General features: G+C 43.0%; 1 protein-coding gene across 3 annotated transcripts in view; it reads left to right on the plus strand.

Moving 5' to 3' along the window:
* LOC106745624 (potassium voltage-gated channel subfamily KQT member 1) overlaps positions 1 to 18,538 on the plus strand; it is a 41,285-nt gene extending 22,747 nt beyond the window's left edge. The window contains exons 9-14 of one of the 3 annotated variants that reach the window (XM_014621404.1): positions 2,212 to 2,232; positions 4,147 to 4,367; positions 7,858 to 7,950; positions 14,653 to 14,809; positions 16,684 to 16,806; positions 18,070 to 18,538. In XM_014621404.1, the coding sequence (XP_014476890.1) occupies positions 2,212 to 2,232; positions 4,147 to 4,367; positions 7,858 to 7,950; positions 14,653 to 14,809; positions 16,684 to 16,806; positions 18,070 to 18,171 (717 nt within the window). In that variant the 3' untranslated portion in view covers positions 18,172 to 18,538. Of the gene's footprint in view, positions 1 to 2,211; positions 2,233 to 4,131; positions 4,368 to 7,857; positions 7,951 to 14,652; positions 14,810 to 16,683; positions 16,807 to 18,069 lie in introns of all 3 variants that reach the window. The other 2 variants (XM_014621406.1, XM_014621405.1) reach the window with 2 other exon arrangements.
* Positions 18,539 to 27,556: the final 9,018 nt, after the last annotated feature.

Raw genomic sequence — 27,556 nt, forward strand, 5'->3', positions numbered from 1 at the left:
GGGGGGGGGGGGGAGGGGACGGTTAGCCGATGTAACGGGGAGCTTTTACGCAGATTTGGCCAAAGGACCGTATCTCTGATAAATCTCACGGCATATAAATCTCATACCGCGCTCGGGAGTTAATTATAAAATTAGCGCAGGCGGCATAACCGTTCTGAAATATTACAAATAAAGCCGTTAGGAAAATTGATCGCGGCATTAAATCTTCTCGCACGCTAACGCGGCTTCGCCCACCCGCGTATACATTTTGGCCAAGACTGTAGATCCGCGCCAGATTCTGCTTAGCAAATGTTTGGAATGCGTAATAATTTAATATCGAAGCCGTGCCGGTACGGTTCTATCGGCGGATATCCCGGCGAACCGTAACACGGCGCTGCGAAAAGTTATTCCACGTAATTTCTCGCAGTCGCGAGACCGACCGGCCGGGTACGACGAACGACGACGATGAGATTTGCGAGGGAATCCCGCGCCGTCTGACTTTATTATTATTATTATTATTATTATTAGCCGTTAACAGTCACCGTCTTGTCGGCGTCTTGTCGGTTTCGTTCATAGCAACGACGATTCGAACAGTAACAACGTTAATAACGACGACCGCGCGCGTGATATCGTGTTACCTGTCCGATGACAATTTGGCAGTGGATGGATGCAAGCGGAGAATGCGAATTTTTGCTCGATGTTGTCGATGTGCCGTTATTTTATACCACCGAGATCGATCCGGAAGGTTTTGTTTTTTTTTTCGTTTCCCCCTCCCTCTCCCCCTCCTCGTGCTGCTAGTCACATATACGTGTGTTTATATGCAGTATAAAAGGTGCGCTTAGAGGCTTCTGTACATTATATCCTTCTCCCCCCCCCCCTTTACGTACGAAGTGTGACGGGAGTTGCGCTTTCCTTTTGATATTGGTTCGACGGTTTGGTTTCGTTTCTCGACGTTACTTATACTTGCAAACGATCCTCGACAATGGTGGTTCTCAACGAACTGGTTTGTTTACCCTTTGGATTTATATATCTACACGTATACCTGTGAGTTTTCAATGGTCGTCACTTATTAGTTGGAATGCCAAATACGTGGGGTGTGTGCAGATCGTTCGTTAGAACAGATGCCACTCGGTACACCTTATCCCGGGGGGACGTCCCGTGGACGACCTTAGAATTGAGGACGTCCTTCGGACGTTCGCTGGACGGGACGAAGTGTGCTGTGCGGGATACATTTCGATAGATGTTTTTCAGTTGGATTGATTTCGGTCAGTGAAATTCTCGTATTTGCGTGTATCGCGCGTTTGAATTTTCGTAGCTTTCCTCTCTCTCTCTTTTTCTCTCTTTCTCTCTCTCTTTCTCTCTTTCTCTATCTCTCTGTGTCTCGTTCTTTTTATCTAATTTAAATTGCGAACCATTACCATTGAAACGAAAGTCTCCAACGACTAGCCTGTGTCGCGTTGGCACAGATACAAATCCCACAGAAGGCCGGTCAATAATTTCCCTCGTCAGTCGCTCTTTCGCATATCTTTCAGTAATATCATCCGTCCTTTTTTTTCTGTTTATTAAATTTGCACTTCGCAAGCGTTATCGGGAAATCCTATCGCCCCGACGTTGTCACATTGCGTAAATTGCTTCGAAATGTGAACGAATCGAATGACAAGCGTGCGAAGTATTTCCAGGGGGGGACGCTTGATTTTTCAAATTACGGCTGTGTTTGACTTCCATTTGCGCTGACGATTATTATCGTCGACGTGGCTGTTGTGTTTTTGTACTCGTGTGCCATAACGTGACCAGATGTCATGAAAATAGTATGATAGAAAATGCGCGCACACGAGAACGCTGCGCCCGGCACCATTTTCGCGGGAAACGCGACATGTCCCGATGACGATAAATTCGAAATCGTGGCGACAACATTGGAAGCACGTAAATATTATACGAGACGTGGTACGAGCCGTATCGGCACATTTCGCTCGTACGCTCGATTAACACGTAGCGACGGTGTATCTCTCGTAGTAGTAGCGGTGGTGTCTCCATTTTGCATCTGCTGCCAAAGTTCTCGAACTGTTCTGTTTTAACGAGAAAAGCCCGCCGAGGTTTAGCACACGCGCGCATTGGCGCGATCACGTATTATTTATTAAAGAAAAAAGAAAGAAAAAACAAACAAACTAGCGAAAACGACTCTCACTCAGTGTGATGATTTAACGATGATAAAATTTACCTGGTATCTTTCAGTTGATTTGTGTAAAGAAGATGGTATGTAAATGATTTATATTTATTTCCATTCTTATAACTCTCTTTTGCATGTTTATTTTTTTCCAACTTTCTCTCTCTCTCTCTCTCTCTCTCTCTCATCACGTTTCTTTACACCGTTTCCGTTACACCGTTTAAACGTCGAACGTCTACCTCTTATATTTCTTGTAAGCCGAAGTCACCGTAACACACCTGTGTCTGGCCGATGAATGTGTACTGATCTGCTGTCGCACTGCATATTAAGAGATATTCGACGCGCTCTCGAATGAAGAACGGTGTTTTCGCAGCACACGCATGAGCTTTCACGAAGACGCTCCCCCGCTCGATTTGAAGGGCTGAGCCTTTACGCAAATTTGTCTGAAGCTTAAATAGACGCGGCCGGAAGCATTCCACCGTCCGTTGCTGCGGATTTATTACCGAGGCTCCGTCTAAATTCTCCCATCAAACCGAGAGGAAGGCCGGCTTCTGGTAACATTAGACCGCCGTTTGGTTTTTAGAATATTCTTCTCCGCTTAATAACGGCAACTGCTAGTGTGTATCAACAATCCCCTTAATACCGACGTTACGTCGCTATTACTTTTTTTAGCGAAACAAAACGATTCGTTCGAGCTGCGATCAAGCAGGGTGCTTCCTTTCGAGCGAGCGCGGCTTCGTGTAAGCTCCTTAAAGCTTTAGCCTAAGGAGAAACTGCCGTGACTGTTTTCATTTTCCCTCTTATTTTGTCTTTTTTTTCCTACCGCATTTGCGCTTCTGTAATTCTGGCTATTCGACGTATTCTTTCTGTCTCCTCGCCATTACGCTCGACCTCCGGGGATGACGATCGGTTTGATGCAACGAGAAGTGGCTTCTCTTTACTTTAGCGACAGTCTTCAGTGTATGCATGCGCTTGCATTATATCTCTGTATTGGTAGCTGCATATACGTGTGAGCGTGTATGAACGTGCGCGCGTATGTGTGTGTGCGTGCGCGTGTATGTCTCTCCACGTTGCTCTTTGTCCCGGCATCAGTCTGCAGAACGCAAGACCTGGATCTCGCATTCGAGTTTGCAACGCAAAAAACGGGAATTTACGCCAGTCGCCGCTCGCTCGTCGCGCGGGATGCCCTGCGAAGAATGGAAACAGCGATATCCTTCTCGCAAAGATACCGCTCGAGAGATACTTCGCGAGACATTCAAGTGTCTCGACCGAGTGCGTGGTGTTCCTCGAGGGCTCAGCCGCTTCGCCGCTCTCGTATCCCGTTAATCGCGGCGGTGAAACAGCGCGTTGTCAGCGCGTGGGTCCGCGAAAGAAGGAAAGAAAGAAAGAAAGAAAAACGAAAGAGAGGAAACGCACGGTGAGACGAGGGAAAAAAGGAGGAAACACGGATCCACGTTTGCGCAACAGTTTCTCACCGGCGGTCGCGGTCGCAATTAGCGGAGTGCGCCGGTACGGTTCGGCGGAGCGTTTCAGGAATACCCGCCCGGTCTGACCCGTGATCGATCTTCCACGAACGAGCGGAAAGGAGAGAGAGAGAGAGAGCGAGCGAGCTTTTGCAAAAGCGTGCCCGGCATATTGATGGAAGGAACATCCCCGAGATGGGGGGGTTCCCCCCTCCCCGGGACGATATTCCCGAGTTTTCAACGATGCGGTTTCGCACCGACGGTATCGTCGGAAGAAAGAAAAAGATCGCGACACCGGCGGCGGCTGGCGTAATTTCTCGCAGCCGGAATTCCTCGTTCGTGCCGGACGTGTACGGACGTCCCGCGGGGGAGAGATGGTCGCTTCTGCGTCGGAAACACCCGGACGAGATGACGATGGGTGTCTCCCCGTGTCGTCGTGAAAGAGAGCGGCCGAACGGCCGGCCAGTAGGGATAGTGCATGCTGTGTTCGACGTGTGTTGTAATGGGAGGGCACCGGGGGTTCAGTCTCTGATGATCCAGGTGGCAAAGAAGGCGAGCGTGCTGAAGAGGCGGAAGTCGCGGAACCGGATGGACGTTCAGCAGCCGGCCCTGCCGCCCGTCACGATATCCGGCGGCATATCGGCCGGCGCCGGCACCGGCCAGAACGAAAACCAGCAACGCCTCGAGAACGAGGGGGACGTGGTTTTCTACATGGAGGAGCCCAAAGCGGGCACGCCGAATCGCGCGAGACGCGACAACCGGTGAGCTACCCCTCGGGAGGTCCCCTCCCTCTCCTCCTTCCTCCCCCGAATGGAGAGAAATGCCGTTGAGATGCCGGTGTTTTGCCCGAAGTAATATAGTCCGAAAATTGTGCCTCACCATCGTTCCATTTCTTCTCTCTCGACATGGAACTGTAATCTCGGTGTTGTATCCGTCCATGCCCGGCCCGTGTATATATTAAAAGCGTCTCGTGTATTAAAACAAAGGAGGGGTTTCACGGGACAAGGGTAGCGGTTGAATGTCGCTGAACTTGCGTGACGAGTTCCTGCCGAAACTCCTCTTCAGCGGAAAATTAGAATATCAAATAATAATAATGAAAATTATTCTCCGGGCCCTTCCGACCGCCGCCGGTTCACGTTACACGTTACCGTCCGCGCGCTAATTTGCATCGTAACAGTGCCAGGAGTTTCGCGTCGTCGCCCTTAACGGATGTATCTCGGAGCGTTTCTTCGAGCGGACGCCCGGCGCAGGTTCGGACTTACAGAGGCGACGTTGGAGGCCAAGTCGACGCTGTGAAATTCGTTAAGCTTGCTTTCGCCCGCCGTCACGGCCCGCCGTCGTCGAGCGGCGAGGTGAAAAATGTGCCGAGCTGTCGAGTGGGACTTCCCGAACGCGCGTCCGCGCGTAATTGTGCGCCGATCCACAAAGGCGAAGACAAAGCAACGCACGAGCCGTAGCACGACACCGAGAGTCCCCGGAGAATTCCTAGCAATTACCGCTTTAATATCGCACGAGGTATCTTCGAGCGAGGCTGACGCATCGGTGTGCGAAACGGCGGTTAATATACCTCGTAATAACAAAGATTGCTCGTTTCTTCGGCAATTCGGCAAACTGCACCGGGAGAAAAGTATTCGGTGTTTGTAATTATATACTGAGAACAAGATTTCTTCAGATTTAATCAATTTTATCGCATTCGGACAAATTTCATCACTCGCATGGCTCCAAAGAAACTGATGTTTCGATTGATAAGAACGAAAAGATTGTTCGACTTTTCAACGAATATGTATCTTTATCTTAAGTAAAAGAATTTGTTTGTAACGGAAGATAATTTTCTTATAAAGAAATTATTTTTTTCGTTTTGCATATTTATTGTAACGGAATAATATTTTATAAAGATAGATATTATTGAAAGATATTATTTCAAATAATAACGTTCTTTCTATTAAATAATAAAAGAGTTTCTTTGAGTGAGATAATAAAATTGTTACTCGGGCAAATAATATTTCATATACATTGTTTCTGCGAAACAAATTTTAGTCAAGTAAATAGAAATATTAAATCTAAAGAAATCTTTTTTTTCTATGTAGGGGTCGTTAAAGCATCAATGACAATATTCCTATATTATGTATATTACTACTACTATTTTTGTGGTTAAAATCAAAAGAAATTAATAGTCGAGACCGAAAATAATTATAATTTCTCTCGATGTGGTTTAGTCTTTCTTTCTTTTTCTATCTCTCTCGACCAGACAGAAATACACTCGGTCGATAACGCTTTCAAAGGACACGAGCAAATCCAAAGACTCCGTTAAATTCGGAAATCACGCTCGAATAAATCTACGTGTTAATTTCTATTTGCATATTTCGCATAAATCTGATATATCGCATCATTTGATCCCTGCACTCGTAATAAATGATCACGATAGAGGTGCGCGACGGAGATAATTCAGTGGGACACATCGCGTTACCGATAATATCGTATTATCGATAATTGATATTCTCGAAAATTCATGAAAAGATGACCGGAAAGATGATATCTGTGCGAGAAATGGAGCGATATAAAATCGAAATTGCGTCGCGTGATATCGACAGAAAATTATAGTTGGTTTTGTCGCCAAGTATACTCTTTAATTACAAAAGTAGTCGGGAAAACCATTTTTTTTAGTAAATGTTATTATAATGTCAGTGATAATAACTTTACATGCGTGTTGCTATTATTATAAAATATGTTTGGCGCCGAAACTACTCGAGTTGAAACTTCACAAGTCGAAATTTTAAATCCTACATTAAGTCTTCTTAAGTCTTCTTAAGTCTTAAGTGACGGAAACGAAAATAAGTTCTCACTTGTAGCACCAAAGGAGCACAAGGAATGTTCCTTTAATGCTACAAAGGGAATTTAGTGTTCCAGAGTCCAAATTTTAGTTCTACATTAAATCCTCAAGTGGAAAAAACGACAATAATTTCCCCATTTGTAGCAAAAAGAGGAACCTAATAGAAGAACTTTGAATACTCTATATAGAACTAAGTTAGACTTAAAATACTAAAATTTCGGGTTTGATTTTATATTAAGTCTATTTAATTCTACAATAGATATTCAAGTGGAGAAAACGGAAATAATTCCCCCATTTGTAGCATCAATAGAGCACAATAGAAGATCTTTGGGGACTTAATGTAGAATTGAAATTTCGACTCGAGTAACTATAATTTTCTATCAGTGCATGAAGCGAACAACGTACCGGGGCAACCGCGCGCGAACAATCGCATTGTCTCTGCTCCAACGCATTATTTAAATTAAATGTAAGTGGGATTTCCCTGAACACGCATGGAATCCTAATAAATCGCATCTCATCGCGGTGCGCATCATACGGTTGCGATTTGCACGCGCGATCGATGCGATTTCAAAACTCTCTCTCTCTCTCTCTCTTTTTCTCTCTCGCGGTATTATACCGGCGCACGTAACTTCTCGCAAAAGCGCCTGTTCAATTATTTGTTACTCGCACGGGTGTAATCTGTTAAAGCAATTCCCAACGGTACTTCTCTCTCTCATTTATCAAAGGACGTGTATCCGACGAATTGCTCCGGAGGAAGACTCGGAGGTTGTGCGCTGTGCGTAAAACGCAGGTATCGCCGCTGCGTCACCGTTGCAGCAGTCGTAAACGCCTTAGCATTTTTATCGAACGCATTTCTTTCCTTTAGCGCGGCACGTACGGAATACATGTTGCTCAACAACTTTCTCTATACTTAGCAAAAGGAGGCAAGCAGTTGGCAAAATTCGAAAAAAAAAAGGAGAACAACTATCTCGCTGTGCTGTCTAACGAGAAAAAGAAATAAAAGTACAGTAAACATCTGGTTGTCTTCTTATCCTTCGCTCGATATATTTGAAAAGTTACACACCGGAAGAAAGTTTGGCTTAATTTACCAGTATAGCGAACGAATCAAACGCGTTTTCGTTGAAGAAAACGGAATTTCTGGTTTTAAAAGCCGAATTTGGCTCGTAAGAATCAGGAATTCTATTTCCCTCGATCAAAACGGCCCACGGCCGGCAAATCCGATGAAATTCGCGAGATTTTTCGGACAAACGTCGTCGGAGTAATTTCACGACGGTGCGCGAGCACAACGATGCGCAAAACTTGACACGACAGACACCGTCGAGGTGAGCCCGGCTGAAGAGCACTTTCTCCGGAGCGATCAGCGCGTTGCCGCGCGAGCAGACTCGCGAGCCCGTTAGTGTGATTAGCGTGTTTCCGATCAGGGGCAGCCTGTTCACTTCGCAGACGAGCTCAGTGACGGAGGCGACCAGCGACGAAATCGACATCGACATCGAGGAGCCGCAGAGAGTGACCACGTGAGTAGCAATATCGATCTTCGCGATTAGACGCAAGACGAATTCAAAAGTTGGAGGTGGCACGGAGGAAACCAATTTTGCTAGAATTTTGCAAATGTTTGTCAATATAGTGGCAGCAAAAGAGAATTTGTTAGGACAGCGAAAAATTCGTTCGGGCAGCAGAAAGATTTGTTAAGGGGAGGTTCTCATCTAGAGGTCTAAAAACACGGTGATTTTCTTGATTTTTTTGTCATAGAAGGAAGTAAATGAACCAACTTGAGTTTTTTGACAGTTAGTTATCGACTCTTAAAGTGTAGAAAAATATTTTTTTTGGTGCATAAAGGTGTCATGGGAAGTGTTAATACGTCGTCGAACGTCACGTTGAAAAAAAAAAGTACCCAAACGGTCTCCATCGCACAGCACGTTTATGTCATCAGAAATGAAAAAACCAAAAAATTTTATAAATTATATGATATTTATTGGAGCTTGAACCTATAATATCAATAAAAAGTCGAAAATTACAAAAATGGCGGACATGGTGAATTTCTAGTACCGTTTTTTCACATTTTTCGCTCTTTAACCGTTTGATTGCTACGCGGCGCAAAAGCGCTGCGTTCATTTGTCTCGAAAACCGCGACGCAGCGCTTTTGCGCTGCGAGTTTCAGTGTATCTTTGTTGCTCCGTGGGTGTGAACGTAGTCTGACCTCACGCGTACTTTGTAACACGAGTGCATTCTAAAATAACTTTTTACCGTTTCTATATATTATTTTAAAAAAATATCCATATCACGGGCTCTTATTTTGGACGTTGATTCGACTGCTGGTTATTCTGAGGATGGTGAAAGAACAGACACCAGTAGCGATGATAGCATTATTATAATTCATCGAAGAAAAAGACTGAGGATGATTGAAAGTGAGTCTTCTATCTCATCTTCATCTTCAGAAACAGAAGAAACACCAACTTTTACGAATGTTCCTCCGACAAATGTGTTTTCGAAAACAACAAATAATTTTTTCGAGACTCCTGGACCTAGATGTTAATTTTCAAAGAAAAAACAATTTAATGTTTATTTTTTCTTATTCACATTCACAATTAATATTGTTTCTTTATAATACGAAAAGAATTATTAAAATTGATTGATATTTGTCTAAATGAGAGTGTTTTATTTGACAACATCAAGTCAAAATATGTCCCGCAGTTTTCGAACGTTCTCGCCAGAATCGCTTAGCAGTCAAACGGTTAAAGTGCTCTGAAAATAAAAAAAAGACGACAAATATCATCTGAATTTAGGTTTAGGATCCAATAAATTTTATCTACTTTAAAATAAAAAAAAATCCAAGTCAATCCATCGAGTAGTTCTTGAGATATCGTGGAGACCAGTTTGAAAAACATGATTTTTCAGAAAACGCGTTTCAATGTGGTAGTACTCGTACTTGACGCCATGCAATTCGTTCCTTTTTTATGCGATAACTTTTTTATGCAATTGTTATCGGCCAAACCGCTTTGGGAACATATTCTACACATAATAAGCTATCGAAAAAAAATATTAAAAAAAAACGATTTTTTGGTCGAGTTTCATGAGAACCTCCCCTTAAGAGTATTAATTGTCCATGTATCCAGCAAATAACAATTAATACTCTTAACAAGTCTTTCTGTTGTCCAAACAAATGTTTTTTTGCTATCATTATATTGACAAACATTTGCTGTTCTAGCAAAATTTGTTTTCTTCGTAAGGGCTATTCTCTCTCTCTCTCTCTCTTTCTTTCTCGCGTGTTACACGCCACGTGCTGCGCCGTTGCTCGGTTTGCTTGCTTGCTTGCTTGGTGTACGCGTTAACTCGTGCTATATGAAAACATACAGTCCCTGTTCATATTAGACGTACTTTAATTTTTTACAATTCATTAACTTTCGTGGACCAGCTTTATAATACGACCCATCTATTGATCGAATTATATTAATGAACCATTGTTCTATAAAAGGTATTTTTTATGACGTTATTTGGCTTAGCCGTTACGATGACCTCGAACAAGTATGAACCCGCGCTAGTCGCATTGATGATAATAACGAGAACAGACGTGAGTTTTCCGTATGTGTGTCAATTGAAATTTAGTTTTATTTTTGTTTATTCGTGACTTTAAACTTACAAACTTTTTCGCTTATTAACAGAAAAACGAAATTTTAGCATGAAAGATATTAATATCGTTTACAGAAATCATGGGTGAAAACAAGTGGTTTGACGCCTCGGGAGCTTGCAGAGGCAAAAACACTGATCGACAGCGAAAATTATTCCGATCGAGCGAACATAAAATTAGCAGCCTTTCTTCTCCTCCCAATCTAAGCATTTCATGAAAAAATCAAAGTGCGCCTAATAATATGGCGAGGGACTGTGTATATACGGCCCGTTCGGTAACTTCCAAAGCGACTTTCGGGCCGACCGGTCGCGCGGTGGTCGATCGTCGAGTTATTAAACGCCTATTTCGCGTGTACACCGAGTTAGATCGCGCCGACCGAAATCAGAGTATAGAAAGCCCGAGGAGAAAGGTATATCTCCATGCAAATTACTTCCACTTTGTATGCAGAATCGATAACGCGCCGGCGAATTTTCGTGTACCCTCGTGCATACCATAATATACGGATAAATATCGGCCAGATCGTTGGGCGAGCTCGCGCGCGAGTCCCGCAGGACAGAGCGGGAAGGGATATATATTCTATAGGGATAGAATATTCCGGCGGGAGCGTTTACTCGGAGCAAATTTCATTTCGCGAAACACGCACGCAAGTTTCGAGCCGGCGCTTTCGATTCGGCGTCCGCGCTCCGTGTGCGAAACGCCCTTTGAAATGGTAGGCGAGGCGAATGCGAAGGCTCTTCGATCTTCTAATATCTCTCGGCCAAAGTAGAAATGTCCCTCCGCGTCCCGGCCGCGCCCGCATATAATCTGATCCTTTCCGTCCTCGCGCTTTTAACTTCGCCCTCGCATTTTTCAATTTCCACCGGCCTATTACCGGCCACTTCCAGCCGGATGATAACCGGTAGGAATGAAAATAGAGTATATTGAATATTTACCCGGGTTGCCCGATGTATATTTCATTTCGCGCGGGTACGGTCGAGGCACGCGAGCGCGCGAGTGTGCCGTCACGATGGAGGATTTAAACAGCGCGCTTATTTCGAGATCGACTGCATTTACGATTTATTATTATTATTATTATTTCTGTTTGTTTGCGGAAGAATCCCTTTGCCACGGCGGATGTAATTAGTAATTCAATACGTAGTAATAATAATAATACATAAAGAAGGAGCAAGAGGATATATTATAAAATTTATAGTTTAAAATGAAATGAGAATGCGCTGAAAGTTTCCCGAGAAAAGCAAGATCATATGTGAAATTTGCTCGTATATGACCATGTATAATTATATATGTCCACAACGAAAAAATACGGTTGTATACAAATTATATGCAAATCTAATCGAATTAAATGCTTCTAGCTACACTTGTGCTTCTGACAGCACACGATATCGACATTTGATTAAATGACATAATATCATTTTTTTCGTACAGACATATGTGATCATTTATTTGAACACATATATTTATATGGGCAGAATTCATGCATGATTTTATATAATTATATATAATCATATATAATCATATATAATCATTTTTCCCCGGATTTTGACGATAGTTATAACGGTATAATATTTCCAAGGTTCGTATGTTTCTGAAAGCATAGCAATAACAACAGAAAGCCCCGTTTTTTGTAAGATAAAGCTAAGATCATGTTAATATGTTGACCGAACCTCAAATCAGAGCTAAACAAGATCCCGAGTCTCGAATTGTGTCGAGGCACTGCCGAAAGAGGTGAACTCAACAAAGAATACTTATAAATAACAAGGGGAGCTGCATCTCTTCCGACTGAAGTGTAAAACACGACATTTGCTCAAATTGAGGTCAAAGTTATTCACCAGAGCACCAGAGCCCCAAACTGATTAAATCTGTAAAAGAATGACATCAATCGGGTTTATTCTCCTTTTGATAAAAAACGAGACTTCGATACAAGCCAATCCCTCAGAGGGTCGACCATGAATCTTTCCATCTAGAGTGAATTCATGAAAAGTGAAAATTTTCCAGCTTGAAAGCGTTTGGAAGCGTCCACTTTTCAGGGGTTCACGCCAGAGGAAAAGATTCATGATCGCCACCCGCAGAGTGTGACTTGTGATGAAATCCTCACTCCGCGGAAACGTCCACTCTAAGTTCTTATATATGTATATCTACTAATATTGCGTCTCTATTCCCAGCGTCAGGGGCGCTTTATATATTTAAGATATCCTTGGACTTTTAATTCGGAGGTTTAATTTAGCCCGGCTATTGTCCATCTTGAGCGCTGTGAAATCGTCTATTGAATGTTTCGGTGCCACGAGGCAACTTTCCGACGCGGAATAGAATCCGTCCGACCCCCTTTCCATCTCTCTCTCTCTCTCTCTCTCTCACTCTCTCTCTTTCTCTCTCCAGTTTATTAAGAATTAACGGTATCCGCTAGACAATTAGACGGAAGATTATTGACATCTGTTATCGCGCCGAAAATATATTTTGTCGTCACGTCATTCTCTCTCTCTCTCTCTCTCTTTCTCTCTCTCTTTCTCTCTCAAGTCCGTGGAGAGAAGAGGAGAGAAGAAGATCGGAAAGGCTTCAACTAGCTTTGCGCGCCATTGACATTTCGAGAGAGTCGATTCATCGGGCGCGTACGGAACGCACGGTATTCCGCACAAAAGGCCTTTTCCGAGCCCTCCTGTTGTGCGCACGGACTCGTAAAGTGCTTTTTCCACATCGCGCCATTACTTTGCACCGTACGAATGACCCAGATTTCGCGGTGGCAGCGGCGGCGGCGGCGGCGACGAGTGCGCGCGTAGTCGAACTTGTACATAAAGACACTCCGGTGTGGGCCAGATTTTCCCTACCATCTCTTCCGCAGCTTCCTTCGCGCCTCTCTCGTGGCTCACCTACTTCCACCCTGCTGCAATAGTGAAGCTTTCGTACATTTGCCAGCTGAAGGGTGAGGGGGGGAAATCTCGTAGGGATATTTTATAGCGTTCCTGTCGGTATCCTCGTATGCTGCCTTAACTTCATCTTAAAGTAGTTGTATCGTAGAATGCCAGATTTTCAGTTGCGATATTAAGGAGTCTCTGCATAAATTTATTGCTTACTGGAAAAAGGTACTTTTCTATGGAACTTGATTTAACTGTCTAAGCAATGAATGTTAATTTTGAGCGAAATTGAAAAATGCACACACAATATTTCAAGCACGGGAATATTATTTATTTTTTATTTCCCTTATTAATGCTTTATTTATACGTCAGTTGAGCTAATAAAAGTGCACATATAATAGAAAGTGATAAATAAATACTTAAATGTATGTACATGTACATATATCGCGAATTTCACTATAAATTGTATACTTCCTATGATTATATTTTTTAAAACAGAATAGCTAATAATTCCTAAATTTTGTGTATAATGTTTGCAAATTAGTCCTTAATATCGTAACAGTTTCTCACTAACATCCTAAAAAGCTCATCTTGTGTTACAATTATCTTGAAATACTGTCTTTTCCTTTTCGCTGTTCCGTCTCCTCTATATCACATTCCGCCGAATTTTTATTATTACTTCTCTTTGCATCTTGATTTCCCGATCGATGACAATCAAGCTTCACGTTCGTGACGTATCATTGACACACCTCTCGATGCTCCTTTCGTGATCGTGCCGTTTATTTTTATTTTCGCTTTACCTGCACATTTACATTCATAACAGAAGTATCCGCCAAGAAGATGAGCGTACTCGTGGACGTAAACAGCCGAGGAATAGGCACTTCTACTGAACATATTCTCGGCTCTTGGGATAAGCGTCGAGGGGTCGAGAGCCGGTGGGGTGGCAAACATAAAATCGAGAGGCAAGAAAACCGATACTTCGGCCGATATACACGTGACAACGTATGTAATCCGGAGATGGATACACACGTGACACGTGATGTTGCGTTTGGCACGAGTCAATGTTTTATCCCGTACGACAATTACTCTTCCTTTTTTTGCGCGCTACAGATTACGGGGGAGATGGTAATGGGTCTATCGACGTTACGTCCTTATTCTATCTCGAGGTGACATCGTGAGCCCTTCGTTCGACAGACGAAGCGACGGTCGTTCTCTACCAGAGAATTTCCGCGCAAGCATTAGCAGGTTTTAGAAATATTTTAGGCACGTGCACGGGACATCGGATATTGCATTTTATCGGTTATCTTCTTCGTTCGTAGCGATGAAAGGGAAACGAACCATACCGCGTTGCGTCCTGCCGCGTCGCGATCGATTCGGGGAAATTAAGTTAGTGAAGATCGCAACTCGAGAGAGAGAGAGAGAATCAATTTCTTTTCTAAACTGCATCGACCAAATTTCGAACTGCCGCCGTAACAAAGTGAAGTAATGAATCTTGTCAGTACGATAATTTAATCACGCCGATATATTAGCTGGTTTCCACGCTTAACGGGTTTGTCTCTTTCCGTTGTCAAACGGATTAAACGATTTTCCCACTTTGGAACGGGCCGCGATCGAAACGGGTTAAGCGTCATCAAAATAAACGAAAACCAGTGATTGTACGCATTGTATTGTAAAACAGTAGTTTGTTATTTTTTCCCTCACGATTCGTCGGCCGGATACCGCGACCTTTCCGACTTTTGCAGGCTGACAGAGGCACACCGAAACGCTATCCGGGCAATCAGGAAGATCAAGTACTTCGTGGCTCGCAGGAAATTTCAACAGGCTCGGAAACCGTACGACGTCCGTGACGTCATCGAGCAATACAGCCAGGGTCATCTGAACATGATGGTGCGGATTAAGGTGAGCCTGATTCTTTTCATATCGTCCGCATTCTCCACCCTCGGGATTGTTATTCGAAAGTCACTCGAAAGTCGATTGCGGGCTTTTGTATTTTCGTATCATTTGCTCGCGCCGGTAGGAGTTCGCCTCTCGATAAATCACTTTCAAATCGTTTGACGCGTAACGGATTGATAAGGCGTGTCCTGAAACGAAGCTGTTCCTCGTTGTAGCAAGCCGTTACACACGGGTTTGTCCCGATAATTCCAATTATCCTTATTTGACGGATTAATCGTCAATAGCGAGCCCTCCACCCCCATCTCAATGTTCAATCGAACACGCGCGCGCGCGATCACTCGTCGACGATTAGCGCGACACGCAAGATCCGAAGGGTCCGCGTCGATTCATTGCGTGGACAATGCAGTCGTCGATACACGGCACAAAACAGCGGCAGCTAATCGACGAATAGTCGTCGCGGCCTGTCACTTGGGAGTATCTACGCCGGTCAGATGCCGGGAATTGCTCGCGCAGGTGTCACAAGTACATCGGCATCCACTGAATGCATTCCTAGTTAACATTTTCGAAAATATTCAAATGCCAAAAACGTGCCATGTCCGAATAGTTATACGTTAGTTAGCGTGGCTGTCTGCGGTAAAAAGGAAAGAGGTGACGATCCGTTCAATAATTGGCAATTAGCGTTCGATGAGAAGGCTCATCCAACCAGGCGCATCAGCGAAGTGTTCTTTTTCAAAGACGATACAAAGATAGTTTTTTGCACGCACAGAGAAAAAAGTCCCTTTAGATTCAGCATTTCCATTTATTTGACTAAAATTTCATAGAGACAACGTACACGAAATATTATTTGTTCGAGTAAAAGTTTTATTGTCCCATTCAAGGAAACTCGATTATTTAACAGAAAGAACGCCATTATTTGGAATAATATCTTTCAACGAAATGAAATATTATTTGGTTACAATAAATATGTAAAATGAAGCAAATAATTTCTTTGTAAGACAATTATTTTTCGTTTCAAATTTTGTATTCGCGATAAAGATATGTATTCATTGAAAAGTTTAATCGTAGTTATTAATCGAAACGTTAATTTCGTCGGAGCACGCCGATGATGAGATTTGTTTGGATGCAATGGAATTTGTTAAATTCAAAGAGATCTTTTTCTCAGCGTGTACAGTCAATTTCGAAGATTCCTCCGGGGGATTGAATTAGCCGTCGCGCGAATCGGCATCGCGTCGGTGATATTTATTCGCATGTGAACAATGGAGGCATTATCGTAAAGCTTAAACGACGACTTTAAAAAGCCAGCCGGCGACGACAAAACGTCAATCACTGTGACTCGACTTCTGCGAGCGCGCACTGTCTTTTGTTTGTCGAAGAAAGCTTCGGGATACTTCATGACGAGCGAGTAAGGCTTTGTTATGTATCAGGGAGATCGATAACATCCTTCAACTCCCCGTTGTTTCACGGGTAAATCCCGTCGACGGAATTTCGACTTGCCGCTCTTCGGGACGCGACAAAGGCATTTCCGTGCATTGTTTAACTAATTACGGCGCGCTGCATTAATTTTAATCTCGATCGAAATTTTACTTTATATCGTCAGCCCTCTGTTTTGCCACGCGAGGAACTGCGTATTCGTTTTTTCCCGTTTCATTCTAACAATATTCCGTATAATCCCATCAAAGGGGAATAACGACGAGGAAGAAGGAAAAGCTGAAGAGGAAGAGGAGGAGGAGAAGAAGTACAATATCGATCGCGAATAACGCGCTTAACTATTCCACTCGACGGCGTGGGTGTACTCGTCGTTCGCCGTGCACTTTTGCCGCAAACACTTTTGCCCGGGCGTAGGTCTACGGACGTTGATCGCACGTTTGATTTGTCTGCAGGAGTTGCAGAGGAGATTGGATCAGACCCTGGGTAAGCCGGGGAGCTACCTGGCGGGAATCGACCGGGCGGGTAACGTGAAACCTATGACGATTGGTGCGCGTTTATACAGAGTCGAACAGCAGGTACGTGTCTCGCTTATTAATCCGGTGGTCGCGCAGATGACAGGTGTCATTCGTACTAAAAGACATTTTCCGAAAAATATTAACAGGCTTGCGCCTTCACACTGAAAAAAAAGACTCGACCATTTATTCGCGAAATGTAAGGTTTATCCCACGGAAATAAACGTTTATTTAAATACGGTGAAATAAAATTCTCTTCCTAGCGAATAAACCAATTAATGAGAAAATATTTATTTCACAAAAATTATATATTCCACCATCGCAGTCGAATGTTTTTCTAATCGATAAATATTAAAGGAGATGTCACGAGAAACATTTATTTCACAAAATTTCAGTTTCTTCTTCTTAGTGTGCGTGTATTCAGTCAATTAGGGATTGTTTTCGTCTGTTTTAAATGAGTCTTTTATGCATTTAAATAGCGATTCTTAACCTTAGAACATCACACTTGGGTGTTTCACATACTGTTATTGAAACGCCCGCTGTTTGTATATAGTGAAAGATAGGGGTCCAGAATTGAAGGGGAAAAACTTCTGTTTATCCTTTATGACTGTGTTGCGCAGTCCTACATGCCTTTTAGTAGATATAGGGGCACCATTGAAAATGATATTGCGTGTGCTACATTCATGCGTGTGATATAGGCACTTTTGCGTCCTCATATCATTGTCTCTTATTTTTCTGAAAAGTTACATTATTTATCTTTAAAAAATTACTTTTCCTTTTACACAATGAGACTTTATAAAAGAAAGATCGAAACGTATATATAATTATCATTATAAACGACCTAATTACTCTATGTATGTTTTTCTTTTTTCCTGCGTGACTCGTGCACTAACGTCTGCGTTCCGTATCATATACCAATACATATTGTCAGGTACAATTTTCTTATAATCGTTACTTTCACACAAATAAATGTTATTACTTTTCAAAACGATCTTTAAATTGAAGTGTCGATTTAAAATGAAGGAACACTTGTCATCCACGCGACCACTCGTGTTGCATCTAAATACGCGACCATTTCAGGATTCACGAATATTTTACCATAACGTCGCGATGGGCCGTTTTTTTATTTTTTTTTATCCATTCACACGTGATCTCGTCGTAGACTGTCTTTGCGGTCAGCCAGAGTCACCGTGAGCTTCTCTCTCGAAAGAGCAGAGGCGCAGATTAACGTGACGCGCGTTACCCTTCGAGGTATACGTCGCGAACACGCTCGATGAAAATTTATCGCGGGATGCGAGTGCATCGGAATGCACTTTCTGCTTTCAGCTGTCGGTGATGGACAAGAAGCTGGACCAGTTGGTGTACGTACTGAACGCGTTGGCGCAGAAACAGCAGATACCGCTGCGTAGTATAGAGGACGACGTGTAACAAAGAGCCCCCGGTAAACCCGTGCGATCCGTTTTACGATCACCCGCGGTCTCATGGAACCCGCCTCGCGTCACGATAACCACGGTGGTGCCGAGTATGCTGAGCGAGAGCACTTGAACGCGAGGCGCCGGTATCCCTGACGGTGGTATCCCGAATACGTGCGGAGAGTACGAACGAAGAGTGAATATCGTCCAGCTCACTCTCGTCTCGAAGATCTATGGGAGATCCTGGAAACCACGAGGAGAGGAAGAGAGAGAGAAAGAGAGAGAAATCGGAGGAGTGACACGCGACAGGGGAAGTCGAGACCGCGGAGGAGTTCACGCTTCTTACACCTGCGATCCTCAAACGATATATATATATATATACGATATACGATATATATATATATATACGATATACGATATATATATATATATATATATATATTTATTTATTTATTTATTTATTTATTTATATATATACGATATACGATATATATATATATATATATCTCTCTCTCTCTCGGGAATATATATATATATATATATAACCCGAAGGAACGTATCGGTCGTGAGATCCATCGCCCGCTATCGCTATGCTTCTCGCAGGAGACACTGCGGAAGAGCGATATCCGGTGGACGACGAAGACACGTTGTTGGCTCGAGGCCGTGGTGAGGGCAGTCCTTGACCATAAACGCGAACGACGCGGAGTCAAACGCACAGGAAACATAATCGAGGCAACGAGACGCGCGGAAACGAGGGGGTGAGAGTCGTCGATCGTTACATCCGCCACACGCGCCCTGCACGCGCGCCGTGTACGCCGCTCAAAAGGAAGAAAAAAGGAAGGAAATAAAGAAAAAAAAGCAAGAGAAGGAAGAAGGACGTTTCGTGGACTGAGGCCGAAGGCATGCGAAGTCGCGTGGTTAGTTATTACGGCGCGAAGGAATGCATTATTCAGCGACGACGGGACGACGATCGATCGCGTAGCTCTCGATCTCGTCGCCGGGAAGCGGCCGAGGAAAGGAGAAGAGAAAAGGACCAGGAATATCGACGCTGTTCCGTAGATTTTTTTCAGTTCGCCGAAGGGATGAGTCAAACGCCAATGGGAACATCATTCGGGCCAACTAGGAATAAAATAAGGAGGAACAATAAGCAACTGAACTTCCTAGAGCAGATTTTAAGCCTGTTAATTAAACTCGTACGTAGACCGCCGATCGCGTACCGCCGACCGGTGAAATTATTTATCGACGAAACGAAATCGTCGTCGAGTATCGAGTACACCCGAAGAGATACCAACGGTTCCGAGTCGTGATTGACCGTCACGACTGCCCCCCCCCNCCCCAAACGGAACAACCGGGAACCGTCGCTGACGCGACTCGCATTACTCGCGACTCGCCCGGTCTCGAAAACCCGTCGATTTACTTGTATCCCGTTTGATTTCTTCGGCCTAGCACAAATGTAGCAGACATTTCGAGGTAACCCGCTTTAAGCCTGCATATGTACGATTCTCCATTTTTTTTATGGCATCCCCCGACAACCACATTCTCGCCTACAATCGCTTGTCCCTGAAGAGCAATACGTCTACATAGATTACATAGGTGCTGCTCTCCGTGAACCTTCGATACGATATACGCATGTGTGTATATTTATCCGTAATATTAGTCTTCGATACTCGCGCGAGTTTTAAGGAATGTTTTAAGGGTTTAAGGATACGCTGCAAGAGAAGAAGCGGAAGATGACGATGAAGAGGAGGCGCGTGTACATATACCGCGAGCGGCGTGGAGGCGCGACGCTCTCTCGCATACAACACAAATACAATTTATATTTTGTACGTAGATTATTTACGGAACGTGTTAAGGTCGGGGACGTTAGGGCACCGCGATCTCTCGAATCCCGTGGCGCGATTCAGTCCGTACGGAAAAACAAAGCTCTCTCTTACTACTTATAGGACCGAAGCCGTGTGTTGCGACGCAGCACGAATCCGAGGGATTAGCCGATTTTTCGGGTCGCGAATAAAAGGGACTACCGAGGATCGGGAGGGGATATCGACGCATAGAGGACGCGTAATATAGTTGCGGCTCTTGATGATTTCGTCGACTGCCAAGATAGTTCTAAATCGAGACGAGCAATATAACGTTAATAAGTTCAGATAGCGTTCAACGGACGACGGACTCGCGTTGTCTCGCAATTCTCTGCTTCGCGCCGATCGATTAACGACCAGTCTTTCGCGGGCAAGGAGGATCGTCCTTTACCGAGCGAATCTGTCGCACTTTATACATACATACATATATATATATATATATATATAACTTATCACCTTATATATATGATTATGTACATATATACAGTCAGGGTAGTTTTAGCGACTTTCTTAAAAATCGAGCGGCTTCTAAGAATATTTTTAATCACATGAAGAGACATTATATATATATACATACATAGGTGTAGGGTCCAAGATATACATATTTTACAAGACTTTCTCGTGAACCAAAACACCACGCTTTACTGCTGCAATGGACGTAGTGCTTGATTCGGGACGATCAATTCGTCACGTCGGCGGAACCGTAATTATATCGCCGATTGCGAGCGCATATCCGATATAATTATACATCGCATCTTCTACTTCGTTCTCATGAGTGACCGTTCGTTTCGCGTTTTTATACCGCAATATTTTACGTGTCGTTTCTCGTTGTTTCCGATATTAAATGCGAAGGTCACCCGCGAAACTCGGATATTATCGACCGGAGGCTGGCCACGAGAGACGGTAACTTCCGAGCTTTGTTTTAATTATAAGTGATGTAATTTATTCTTCGCTTCGAATGCTCAATTGTTCGTGAATCAAGCACAACCTCTGTCAGTTATAATAAAGTGGTAGTCAAGCGGAGATTTTCGGAAGGAACGGAATTTAATAATCGAATGCTCGCACTCGGGTGCGAAAACTTGTCTCTCTTGAAAATTAAATTAATTAATAAACATCGTTAAAACCGAATTTACCTTTCTGTTGTTGTTGACAAGAAATGCATTGTCGATTTATAGTTTTTAACGAGCGTAATGTTCACTTTCCTCTTCAAGGATCCCTGTCGATTTTTGATAATGTCGTAATCAAATGTCGTCGTTGAACACATGTGTACACACACACACACACACACATACACACACGCGCGCGCGTACACATATATACTTTCGACGATTTTATACACGACGCTCTTTGTAGCCTGATCGATTTTGTACGATCGAATTTCATAAATCTTTGACTATCACTTTATTATAAGTGTGCATTTCATCGAAATATATGAAGAAAGTGCACAGGAAAACGTAAGAAAAATACTCTATGAAACACGCTTTAGCCTGTACGTGCGTACCAGCACACTCTATGGTGCCTCTCACTCAACTTACTCCACTTTAACATGATTAATTGATAGAACTTACGGTAACGCATAAATGATACTATTATAGATTACGACTATAACGTAGTTCTCCTGCAATCAAAGGCACGGCACGGCGCGAAGAAATTTTCACTCATCTAACGTTATGTCTTCGCGGGTATATTTTATTTCTCGTCTATTCGAAAATGTTGAATTTTCTAATTCGTATTCTCATCCTCCGTCGAAATTGGTTTCCTAAAATAACCCGATGAATGGGAAGTTCTTTGCGCGGCGCGTGCACCAATAAGATACACAGATCTCGAGCATTTGGCGGGAGGGGATGAATCATCATCACGCATCGAGATGGAGATAAAATTTAAATATTATTATAATAATGAAGGTTTGGAAATTACGACTAGATAGGTGCGGGGTGGTCTTATCGTATAGGGTGATACACGTAGAGACAATCAATAAACTTCATTGTTAACGTGGCGCTGTGTAAAAATCAAATTTCCTTTTCGTGACTTATTGAGTGACATCTTCGATGTAAACGAGTTATCAACGAAATAATAATTGAAGTAAAAAATTAGCGAATTCCGTTCGTAGGTATGTAGATCGGTGATATTTAATGGCCTCGCGCTAAGCGCAACGTTATTCCATTATGAATTATTGCATAGAGTGTATTTTCGTTCAAGAGATACGAACAATGTTACGTATGTATAATCAAAGAGGTGATTTATTTTTTTATTCTACCAAAGGTATTAGATTTAATTTGCATAAGTTATACGTTTGATTGTATATTCCGCTATTTTGGAACTGTTGGCGACTTATTTAAATACGATCGAATTGCAACGGCGATTAAAAGCACAAGAATTGTTTTCGTGTGTCTTTTTCTTTTTCTTCGAAGGAGATCTTGTTGAGCGTTGAAAAGCGGGAATATCGCGTGTAGGAAGAGTATATAAATATAGACACGGTAAAAAAATATCTCTAATACTATATAAAGACCACAGAAAATACTCTTGTAACAGATCTCAAATGCAAGTAGTGTTCGTGAATCGGCCGAAAAAGTATGTAATATAATTTTTATCATTAAACGCGCATATACATTACATTATAATATACATATATATATGCAAAACGTGCACGCATGCAATCGGATTATTGAAGGTATTATATACATACTTAAAGATTACACACATACATACACACATATATATACATACACATACATACCACACATTTAAGACGAAAATTTAGAATTATTATACATATACGACGATAGCTCTCTCTCTCTCTCTCTTTCTCTCTCTTTCTCTTTCTCTACAGATATAATAATTAATTTAATTAAGCGCGTATCAGCATCGAGTGGCTAATGACGAAGCTGGAATCAAATCGGACGAGAAGTTCGCTATTCACAGCTTAAAAAATGTGATAGCACGCAATCTACTTTAACCGAGGACATTAGGAAACCACATCCATGAGGTCGCACACGGTCACCTCTCTTTCGTCCTCTCTTTCCTCCTTCTATCTCTCTCTCTCTCTTTCTCTCTCTCGCGAGACTTCAAATACCTCCGTTCTAATTTAGGCCGGCACGGCATCGATATACTCTCTTATCGCCGACATCCGACGGACTAATCTAATTTAATCGATACAGCGCAATAACGATAACGGTAGGGTATATCGCTAATTCTTATAAATCTCGTCTAGCTCCCGACGTGTCTCGCGGTGGATTAGAAACTCCGACAAGCGCGGAATCCTTTCTTCTGGACGCTCGCGCGTCTTCACGCATCATGTGCCTATATATCACAGTACGTGCTCAGGACAAAGATGACGTTGGGAATACGTAAGTTTACAATATTTCCCTGTTTTCGTTTTATTTCTTAACGAGACCCTCTCGTAGATTCCTCTCATTTGTGTCGTTACGCTAAATCCGGAGTCCATGCGAACGTGTAAGAAACGGGAGCGTGTATATGCAAAGTTCGTTTCCGCCTTCGAGTTATCTACCGCGAGCAGTTTTCTACTAGCTCCGATTAAGGCTAAATTTGTCGCGATCACGTCGATACTAGGAATAAGGCAGAAATGAATAACGATGATAATCATTCGTAGCTCGGTAGCGCGCGGTCATGCTTTCGGCAGCTAGAGGTTTGCAGTTTCGTGTGTCAGCCGTATGTAGATTCTTAGCGACTAAGCGAGAACTAGCGGAATTAAATCGGATAGTCGAGTAGTCCTGTCAGCGTAGAACGGCGATCCCGTCTGCACGACGCGCCGTTAGACAACACTTGCCGCAGACTTATCGGGATGGAAATTTCATTTTACCTTTCTGTGATTCAAATGCATGACGACATACAGATATAGATAGTGATAGCGGACAATTCGAGTACTGTAAGATATTATTATTATTATTATTATTATTAATATTACAAGAAACTCTTAGCATGTACGCGTAAGATACGCTAATGTTCGAAACATGGAATACAAAATACTTTGCGATACTTCGTCGGGCAAATCGCGCGAGGCGATAAGATATTGCGAGATTTGCGTGGCGCCTCGTTCGCGAAGGGCATCCCCGATTGTCATTTTCTTTCTCTTTCGAGGATAACGCGATTATCCTCAAGTTTCGCTATCGAACCAATGAGAACGCGCTTACGCTAATCACTCTTGCGCGCGTCTCTTTCGCCGCCGCCACTTCTCGTGCAGGCACGACCAAATTTACGGGAAAAAAAAAACAAACAAAAAGACAGACCAAAGTGACAACCATCCTGTACGCAACAATCAATTCTTAGTTTGTAAACGAAGAAGACGAACCAAGTTTTGCGATCGATATTTTTGGATGATCTCTGTTTCCCTCGGTCTCTCTCTCGGTCGAATTAACTCTTTCACGCGGAATAAGACCAAGTCGTGTCTTAGGCGAAGACACGGGGGATCTGGGTAAAACACCTCACGGGGTTACATTTTGTCTCATATTTAGCCGCGGGTTTCACATTACGGGCGCGTAATGACGTTTTCTACACGCATTTTCGCGAATTACGGGTATGAGATTTTGCCGAAGGTTTCTACCGACGAACGATCTAGGGCGTAACCGTTTGTTAATACACGTTAATATACCGTACGAGAGTTGTCCTCTCGGTCTCTCTTGCAATACGCTGATGGCGGAAGGAATCTCTCTCTCTCTCGCCGATTCCGATTCATATTCCTTGCACTTGCGAGTCGGAGAGATCGCTCAATGTATGCCTCTTTCTTCTCTACACTTAACGAACGCAATTTACAAAAAGCAATGAAGAAAACGCGGGCAAAGGAAGCTCCGGGGGAGGACGTCGCCTCGGCGCGACCGCCCTCGACGAGGGACATAACGCGTATCGTAATTCGATCCTTATCACCGTAGTTGCCTATACTCTATGTTTCTATTGATAAAAACAAAAGAAAAAAAAAATAATCACTTCAAGAGACGTTTTCTCGGTCTTGGAAAGCCTCTCCGAGGTAGGCGAGCTTGCGAGATCGGTCGCCTTATCATGACCTCTCTCTTTCTACTCAGTCAGAATCGACTCTCTATTAACGTCGAAGGAAATAACGCACGACGGCGAGGATAATCATTTTGTCACGCCACGTAGGATAATTAATCGGATCGCGGATATTCTTGACAGGCGATGATAATAATACCGTCGTTTTTGTTTATTCGGGGGCAGTGGTTGAACCTTTGTAAATAAGAGCGCGAACACACATACACACACTGTGACGTAATCGCTGTAATTACTGCGTTTCGTAGGATCGAAGAGCTATGTGAGAGAATTATTCCCACTGCATATTTTTAACTGCATATATATATATATATGGCCATATCGGTCTATTTCTGAGACTTCAAGCCGACTTTAAGCCGATTGCGGATTAGAATACGTTGTAAAATAGTCAAAGTGAGGACAGAGGTTCGCGTTTAACGCTGAATGTGCGCGAGGAGTATGCGAATGAAATTGATATCATAACTATTAGATTACTTCCTACGACCATACGCTCATCTTTCTTTCCTCTCCTCTCTTTCCTTCCCCGCTCTTTTTTCTCTCTCCTCTTTCTCTCTTTTTCTCTTTGTATATACGACTTAACGTACTAAATGCGTACAATACAGATTAATCTAGGTTTATGATTGCCATACCACGCTACCACGCTCGTGCGAATGTGAAACGAGCATGAAACGAACATTATCCTGCAGAAACAACGTCGCTCAATCATAACACGAACGAAGGAATATGTTCTCGCATATTTCGTTTCCGGCTCGGCGTATATTTTCTGAAATCCGTCGACCGCAAATGCGCGTCGCTTGCTATCGCTTCTGCTTCTTATTTCTCTGATAATGAATCATGCGAAAGGAAATGTGTGCAGAAAAAAAAGATATCGTTCTTTATCGTTTCATTTACATAGTCGTTTTCTCCTTCTTCGTAACGCGGTTTTATTCACGAAGCCACATATGCTTTCGTTTTTCTAACGAGGCGATGGAAAAATCATGCGTTTCGAGACGATGACAGTGCGAAACGCCGACGCGCAACGCAACGACGGACGATGATAATTGTTCTGACGATACACGCATGCGACTTTTCGTGGCAAAGATGTTTTGCAAGTGTCCTTCCAATTATAAACGTGAGTAGTGTGCTCTCAAGGGTCTACGACATCTTTAGATTTAGACGAGCTTGCAACTGTACATTCCGATGGTCCATCCATGAGCTGTAACGTCAATGGGCGCGATTGATGCGAGGGAAACATGCATTAGAAATGTACTGGAGTAGGCGCGTATTTAGGACGAGGCGAAATGAATACAACGCGAACGTATACGGATGGATCAAACGTGTGATATACAATGTGCACGTGTATGTGCATATACATACATAAGCGTATGGAGATTTATACGACTGTATGTATATGTATATATTTATGATAGACACACACACACATACACAAACAGATAAATACTAGTAATATATTTTAAAAAATCATGCGTAATAACCAAACCCTGTCAAATATTGTACATTTGCGGCGACATTATCTATGCAATTCTATATATATATAAATATAATTATATAAATATAATAAGAATATATATACATATATAATAATAATTATTATTATTATTATTATCGAACATTAGTTAAAGTTGAATATACTATATCTACTATTCTCTTGAAATCGTTTCGTTATCATTTTACACCCTATTTCTCATCCCTTTACAAGTATCTAACGTTCAGTCCATGTAATAACGAGAAATAGAAGTTAAGAAGGGATATAAAGGGATATAAAGCAAAATGAAATGATTATTGACGAATTCATAGTAGCAGTGTTTTTATTATTTTAATATTAATATCCTACTTTAAATGCTTTGCATGTAAAATTGCAACAATAATTCGCTATGTTATAATTTATTTATTTATTTTTTTCATTTATAGATATTCGGTAAATCGAATTATAGGAAACCTGTGACCCGTGCCCCGTCGGTCGACGTTCGTCCCGCCCAGGCCGGCGGGGTGGTTGTTTCGGTAACACCGGATGACCGTGTTCGGTAGCGGTGTTTGCCCTGGCGTAGCTCGCCGGATGTCCAGGCGTTCTTATATGCGCGAGTGTTGGTATAGGAGCGAGTGAGCGAGTGAGCGAGTGAGTGAGCGAATGTCTGGCAAAATAGATGTTTATTCAATTATCTTCCGCGGCTGGTTACAAGATAACATTCTGACGGGCCGTGCTCTGAATCGCAAGTAAGAATTGGATGACAATACTGGCGACGGAATCCCGTGTTGACGTGGTGACGTCGGCTCGTTGTTTTCGTTTGCTCGGAACTTCGTGGGAACAGCCGTGACGCTCGGCCCGTGGAGCTCGCGGTGTCAGCGGTGAGCGGGCGCGGTATTTACTTTCCAGCGCGGTCTGTTGATGGTTCGCGGTGTTTAAATTTTTCGGTTTCGCATCGGAATGCAAGACGGAATGCACCTGCTAAACTCGGCGTCACGGTACGCGGGTCGCGGTGGTTGTTCGCGGTATGCGGGGTGCCCGCGTCGGTCGACTCCCGGAGC

The sequence above is a fragment of the Dinoponera quadriceps genome, unplaced genomic scaffold (genome assembly GCF_001313825.1).
Source record: "Dinoponera quadriceps isolate SergipeBrazil2010 unplaced genomic scaffold, ASM131382v1 scaffold1476, whole genome shotgun sequence".
Classification (NCBI taxonomy): domain Eukaryota; kingdom Metazoa; phylum Arthropoda; class Insecta; order Hymenoptera; family Formicidae; genus Dinoponera; species Dinoponera quadriceps.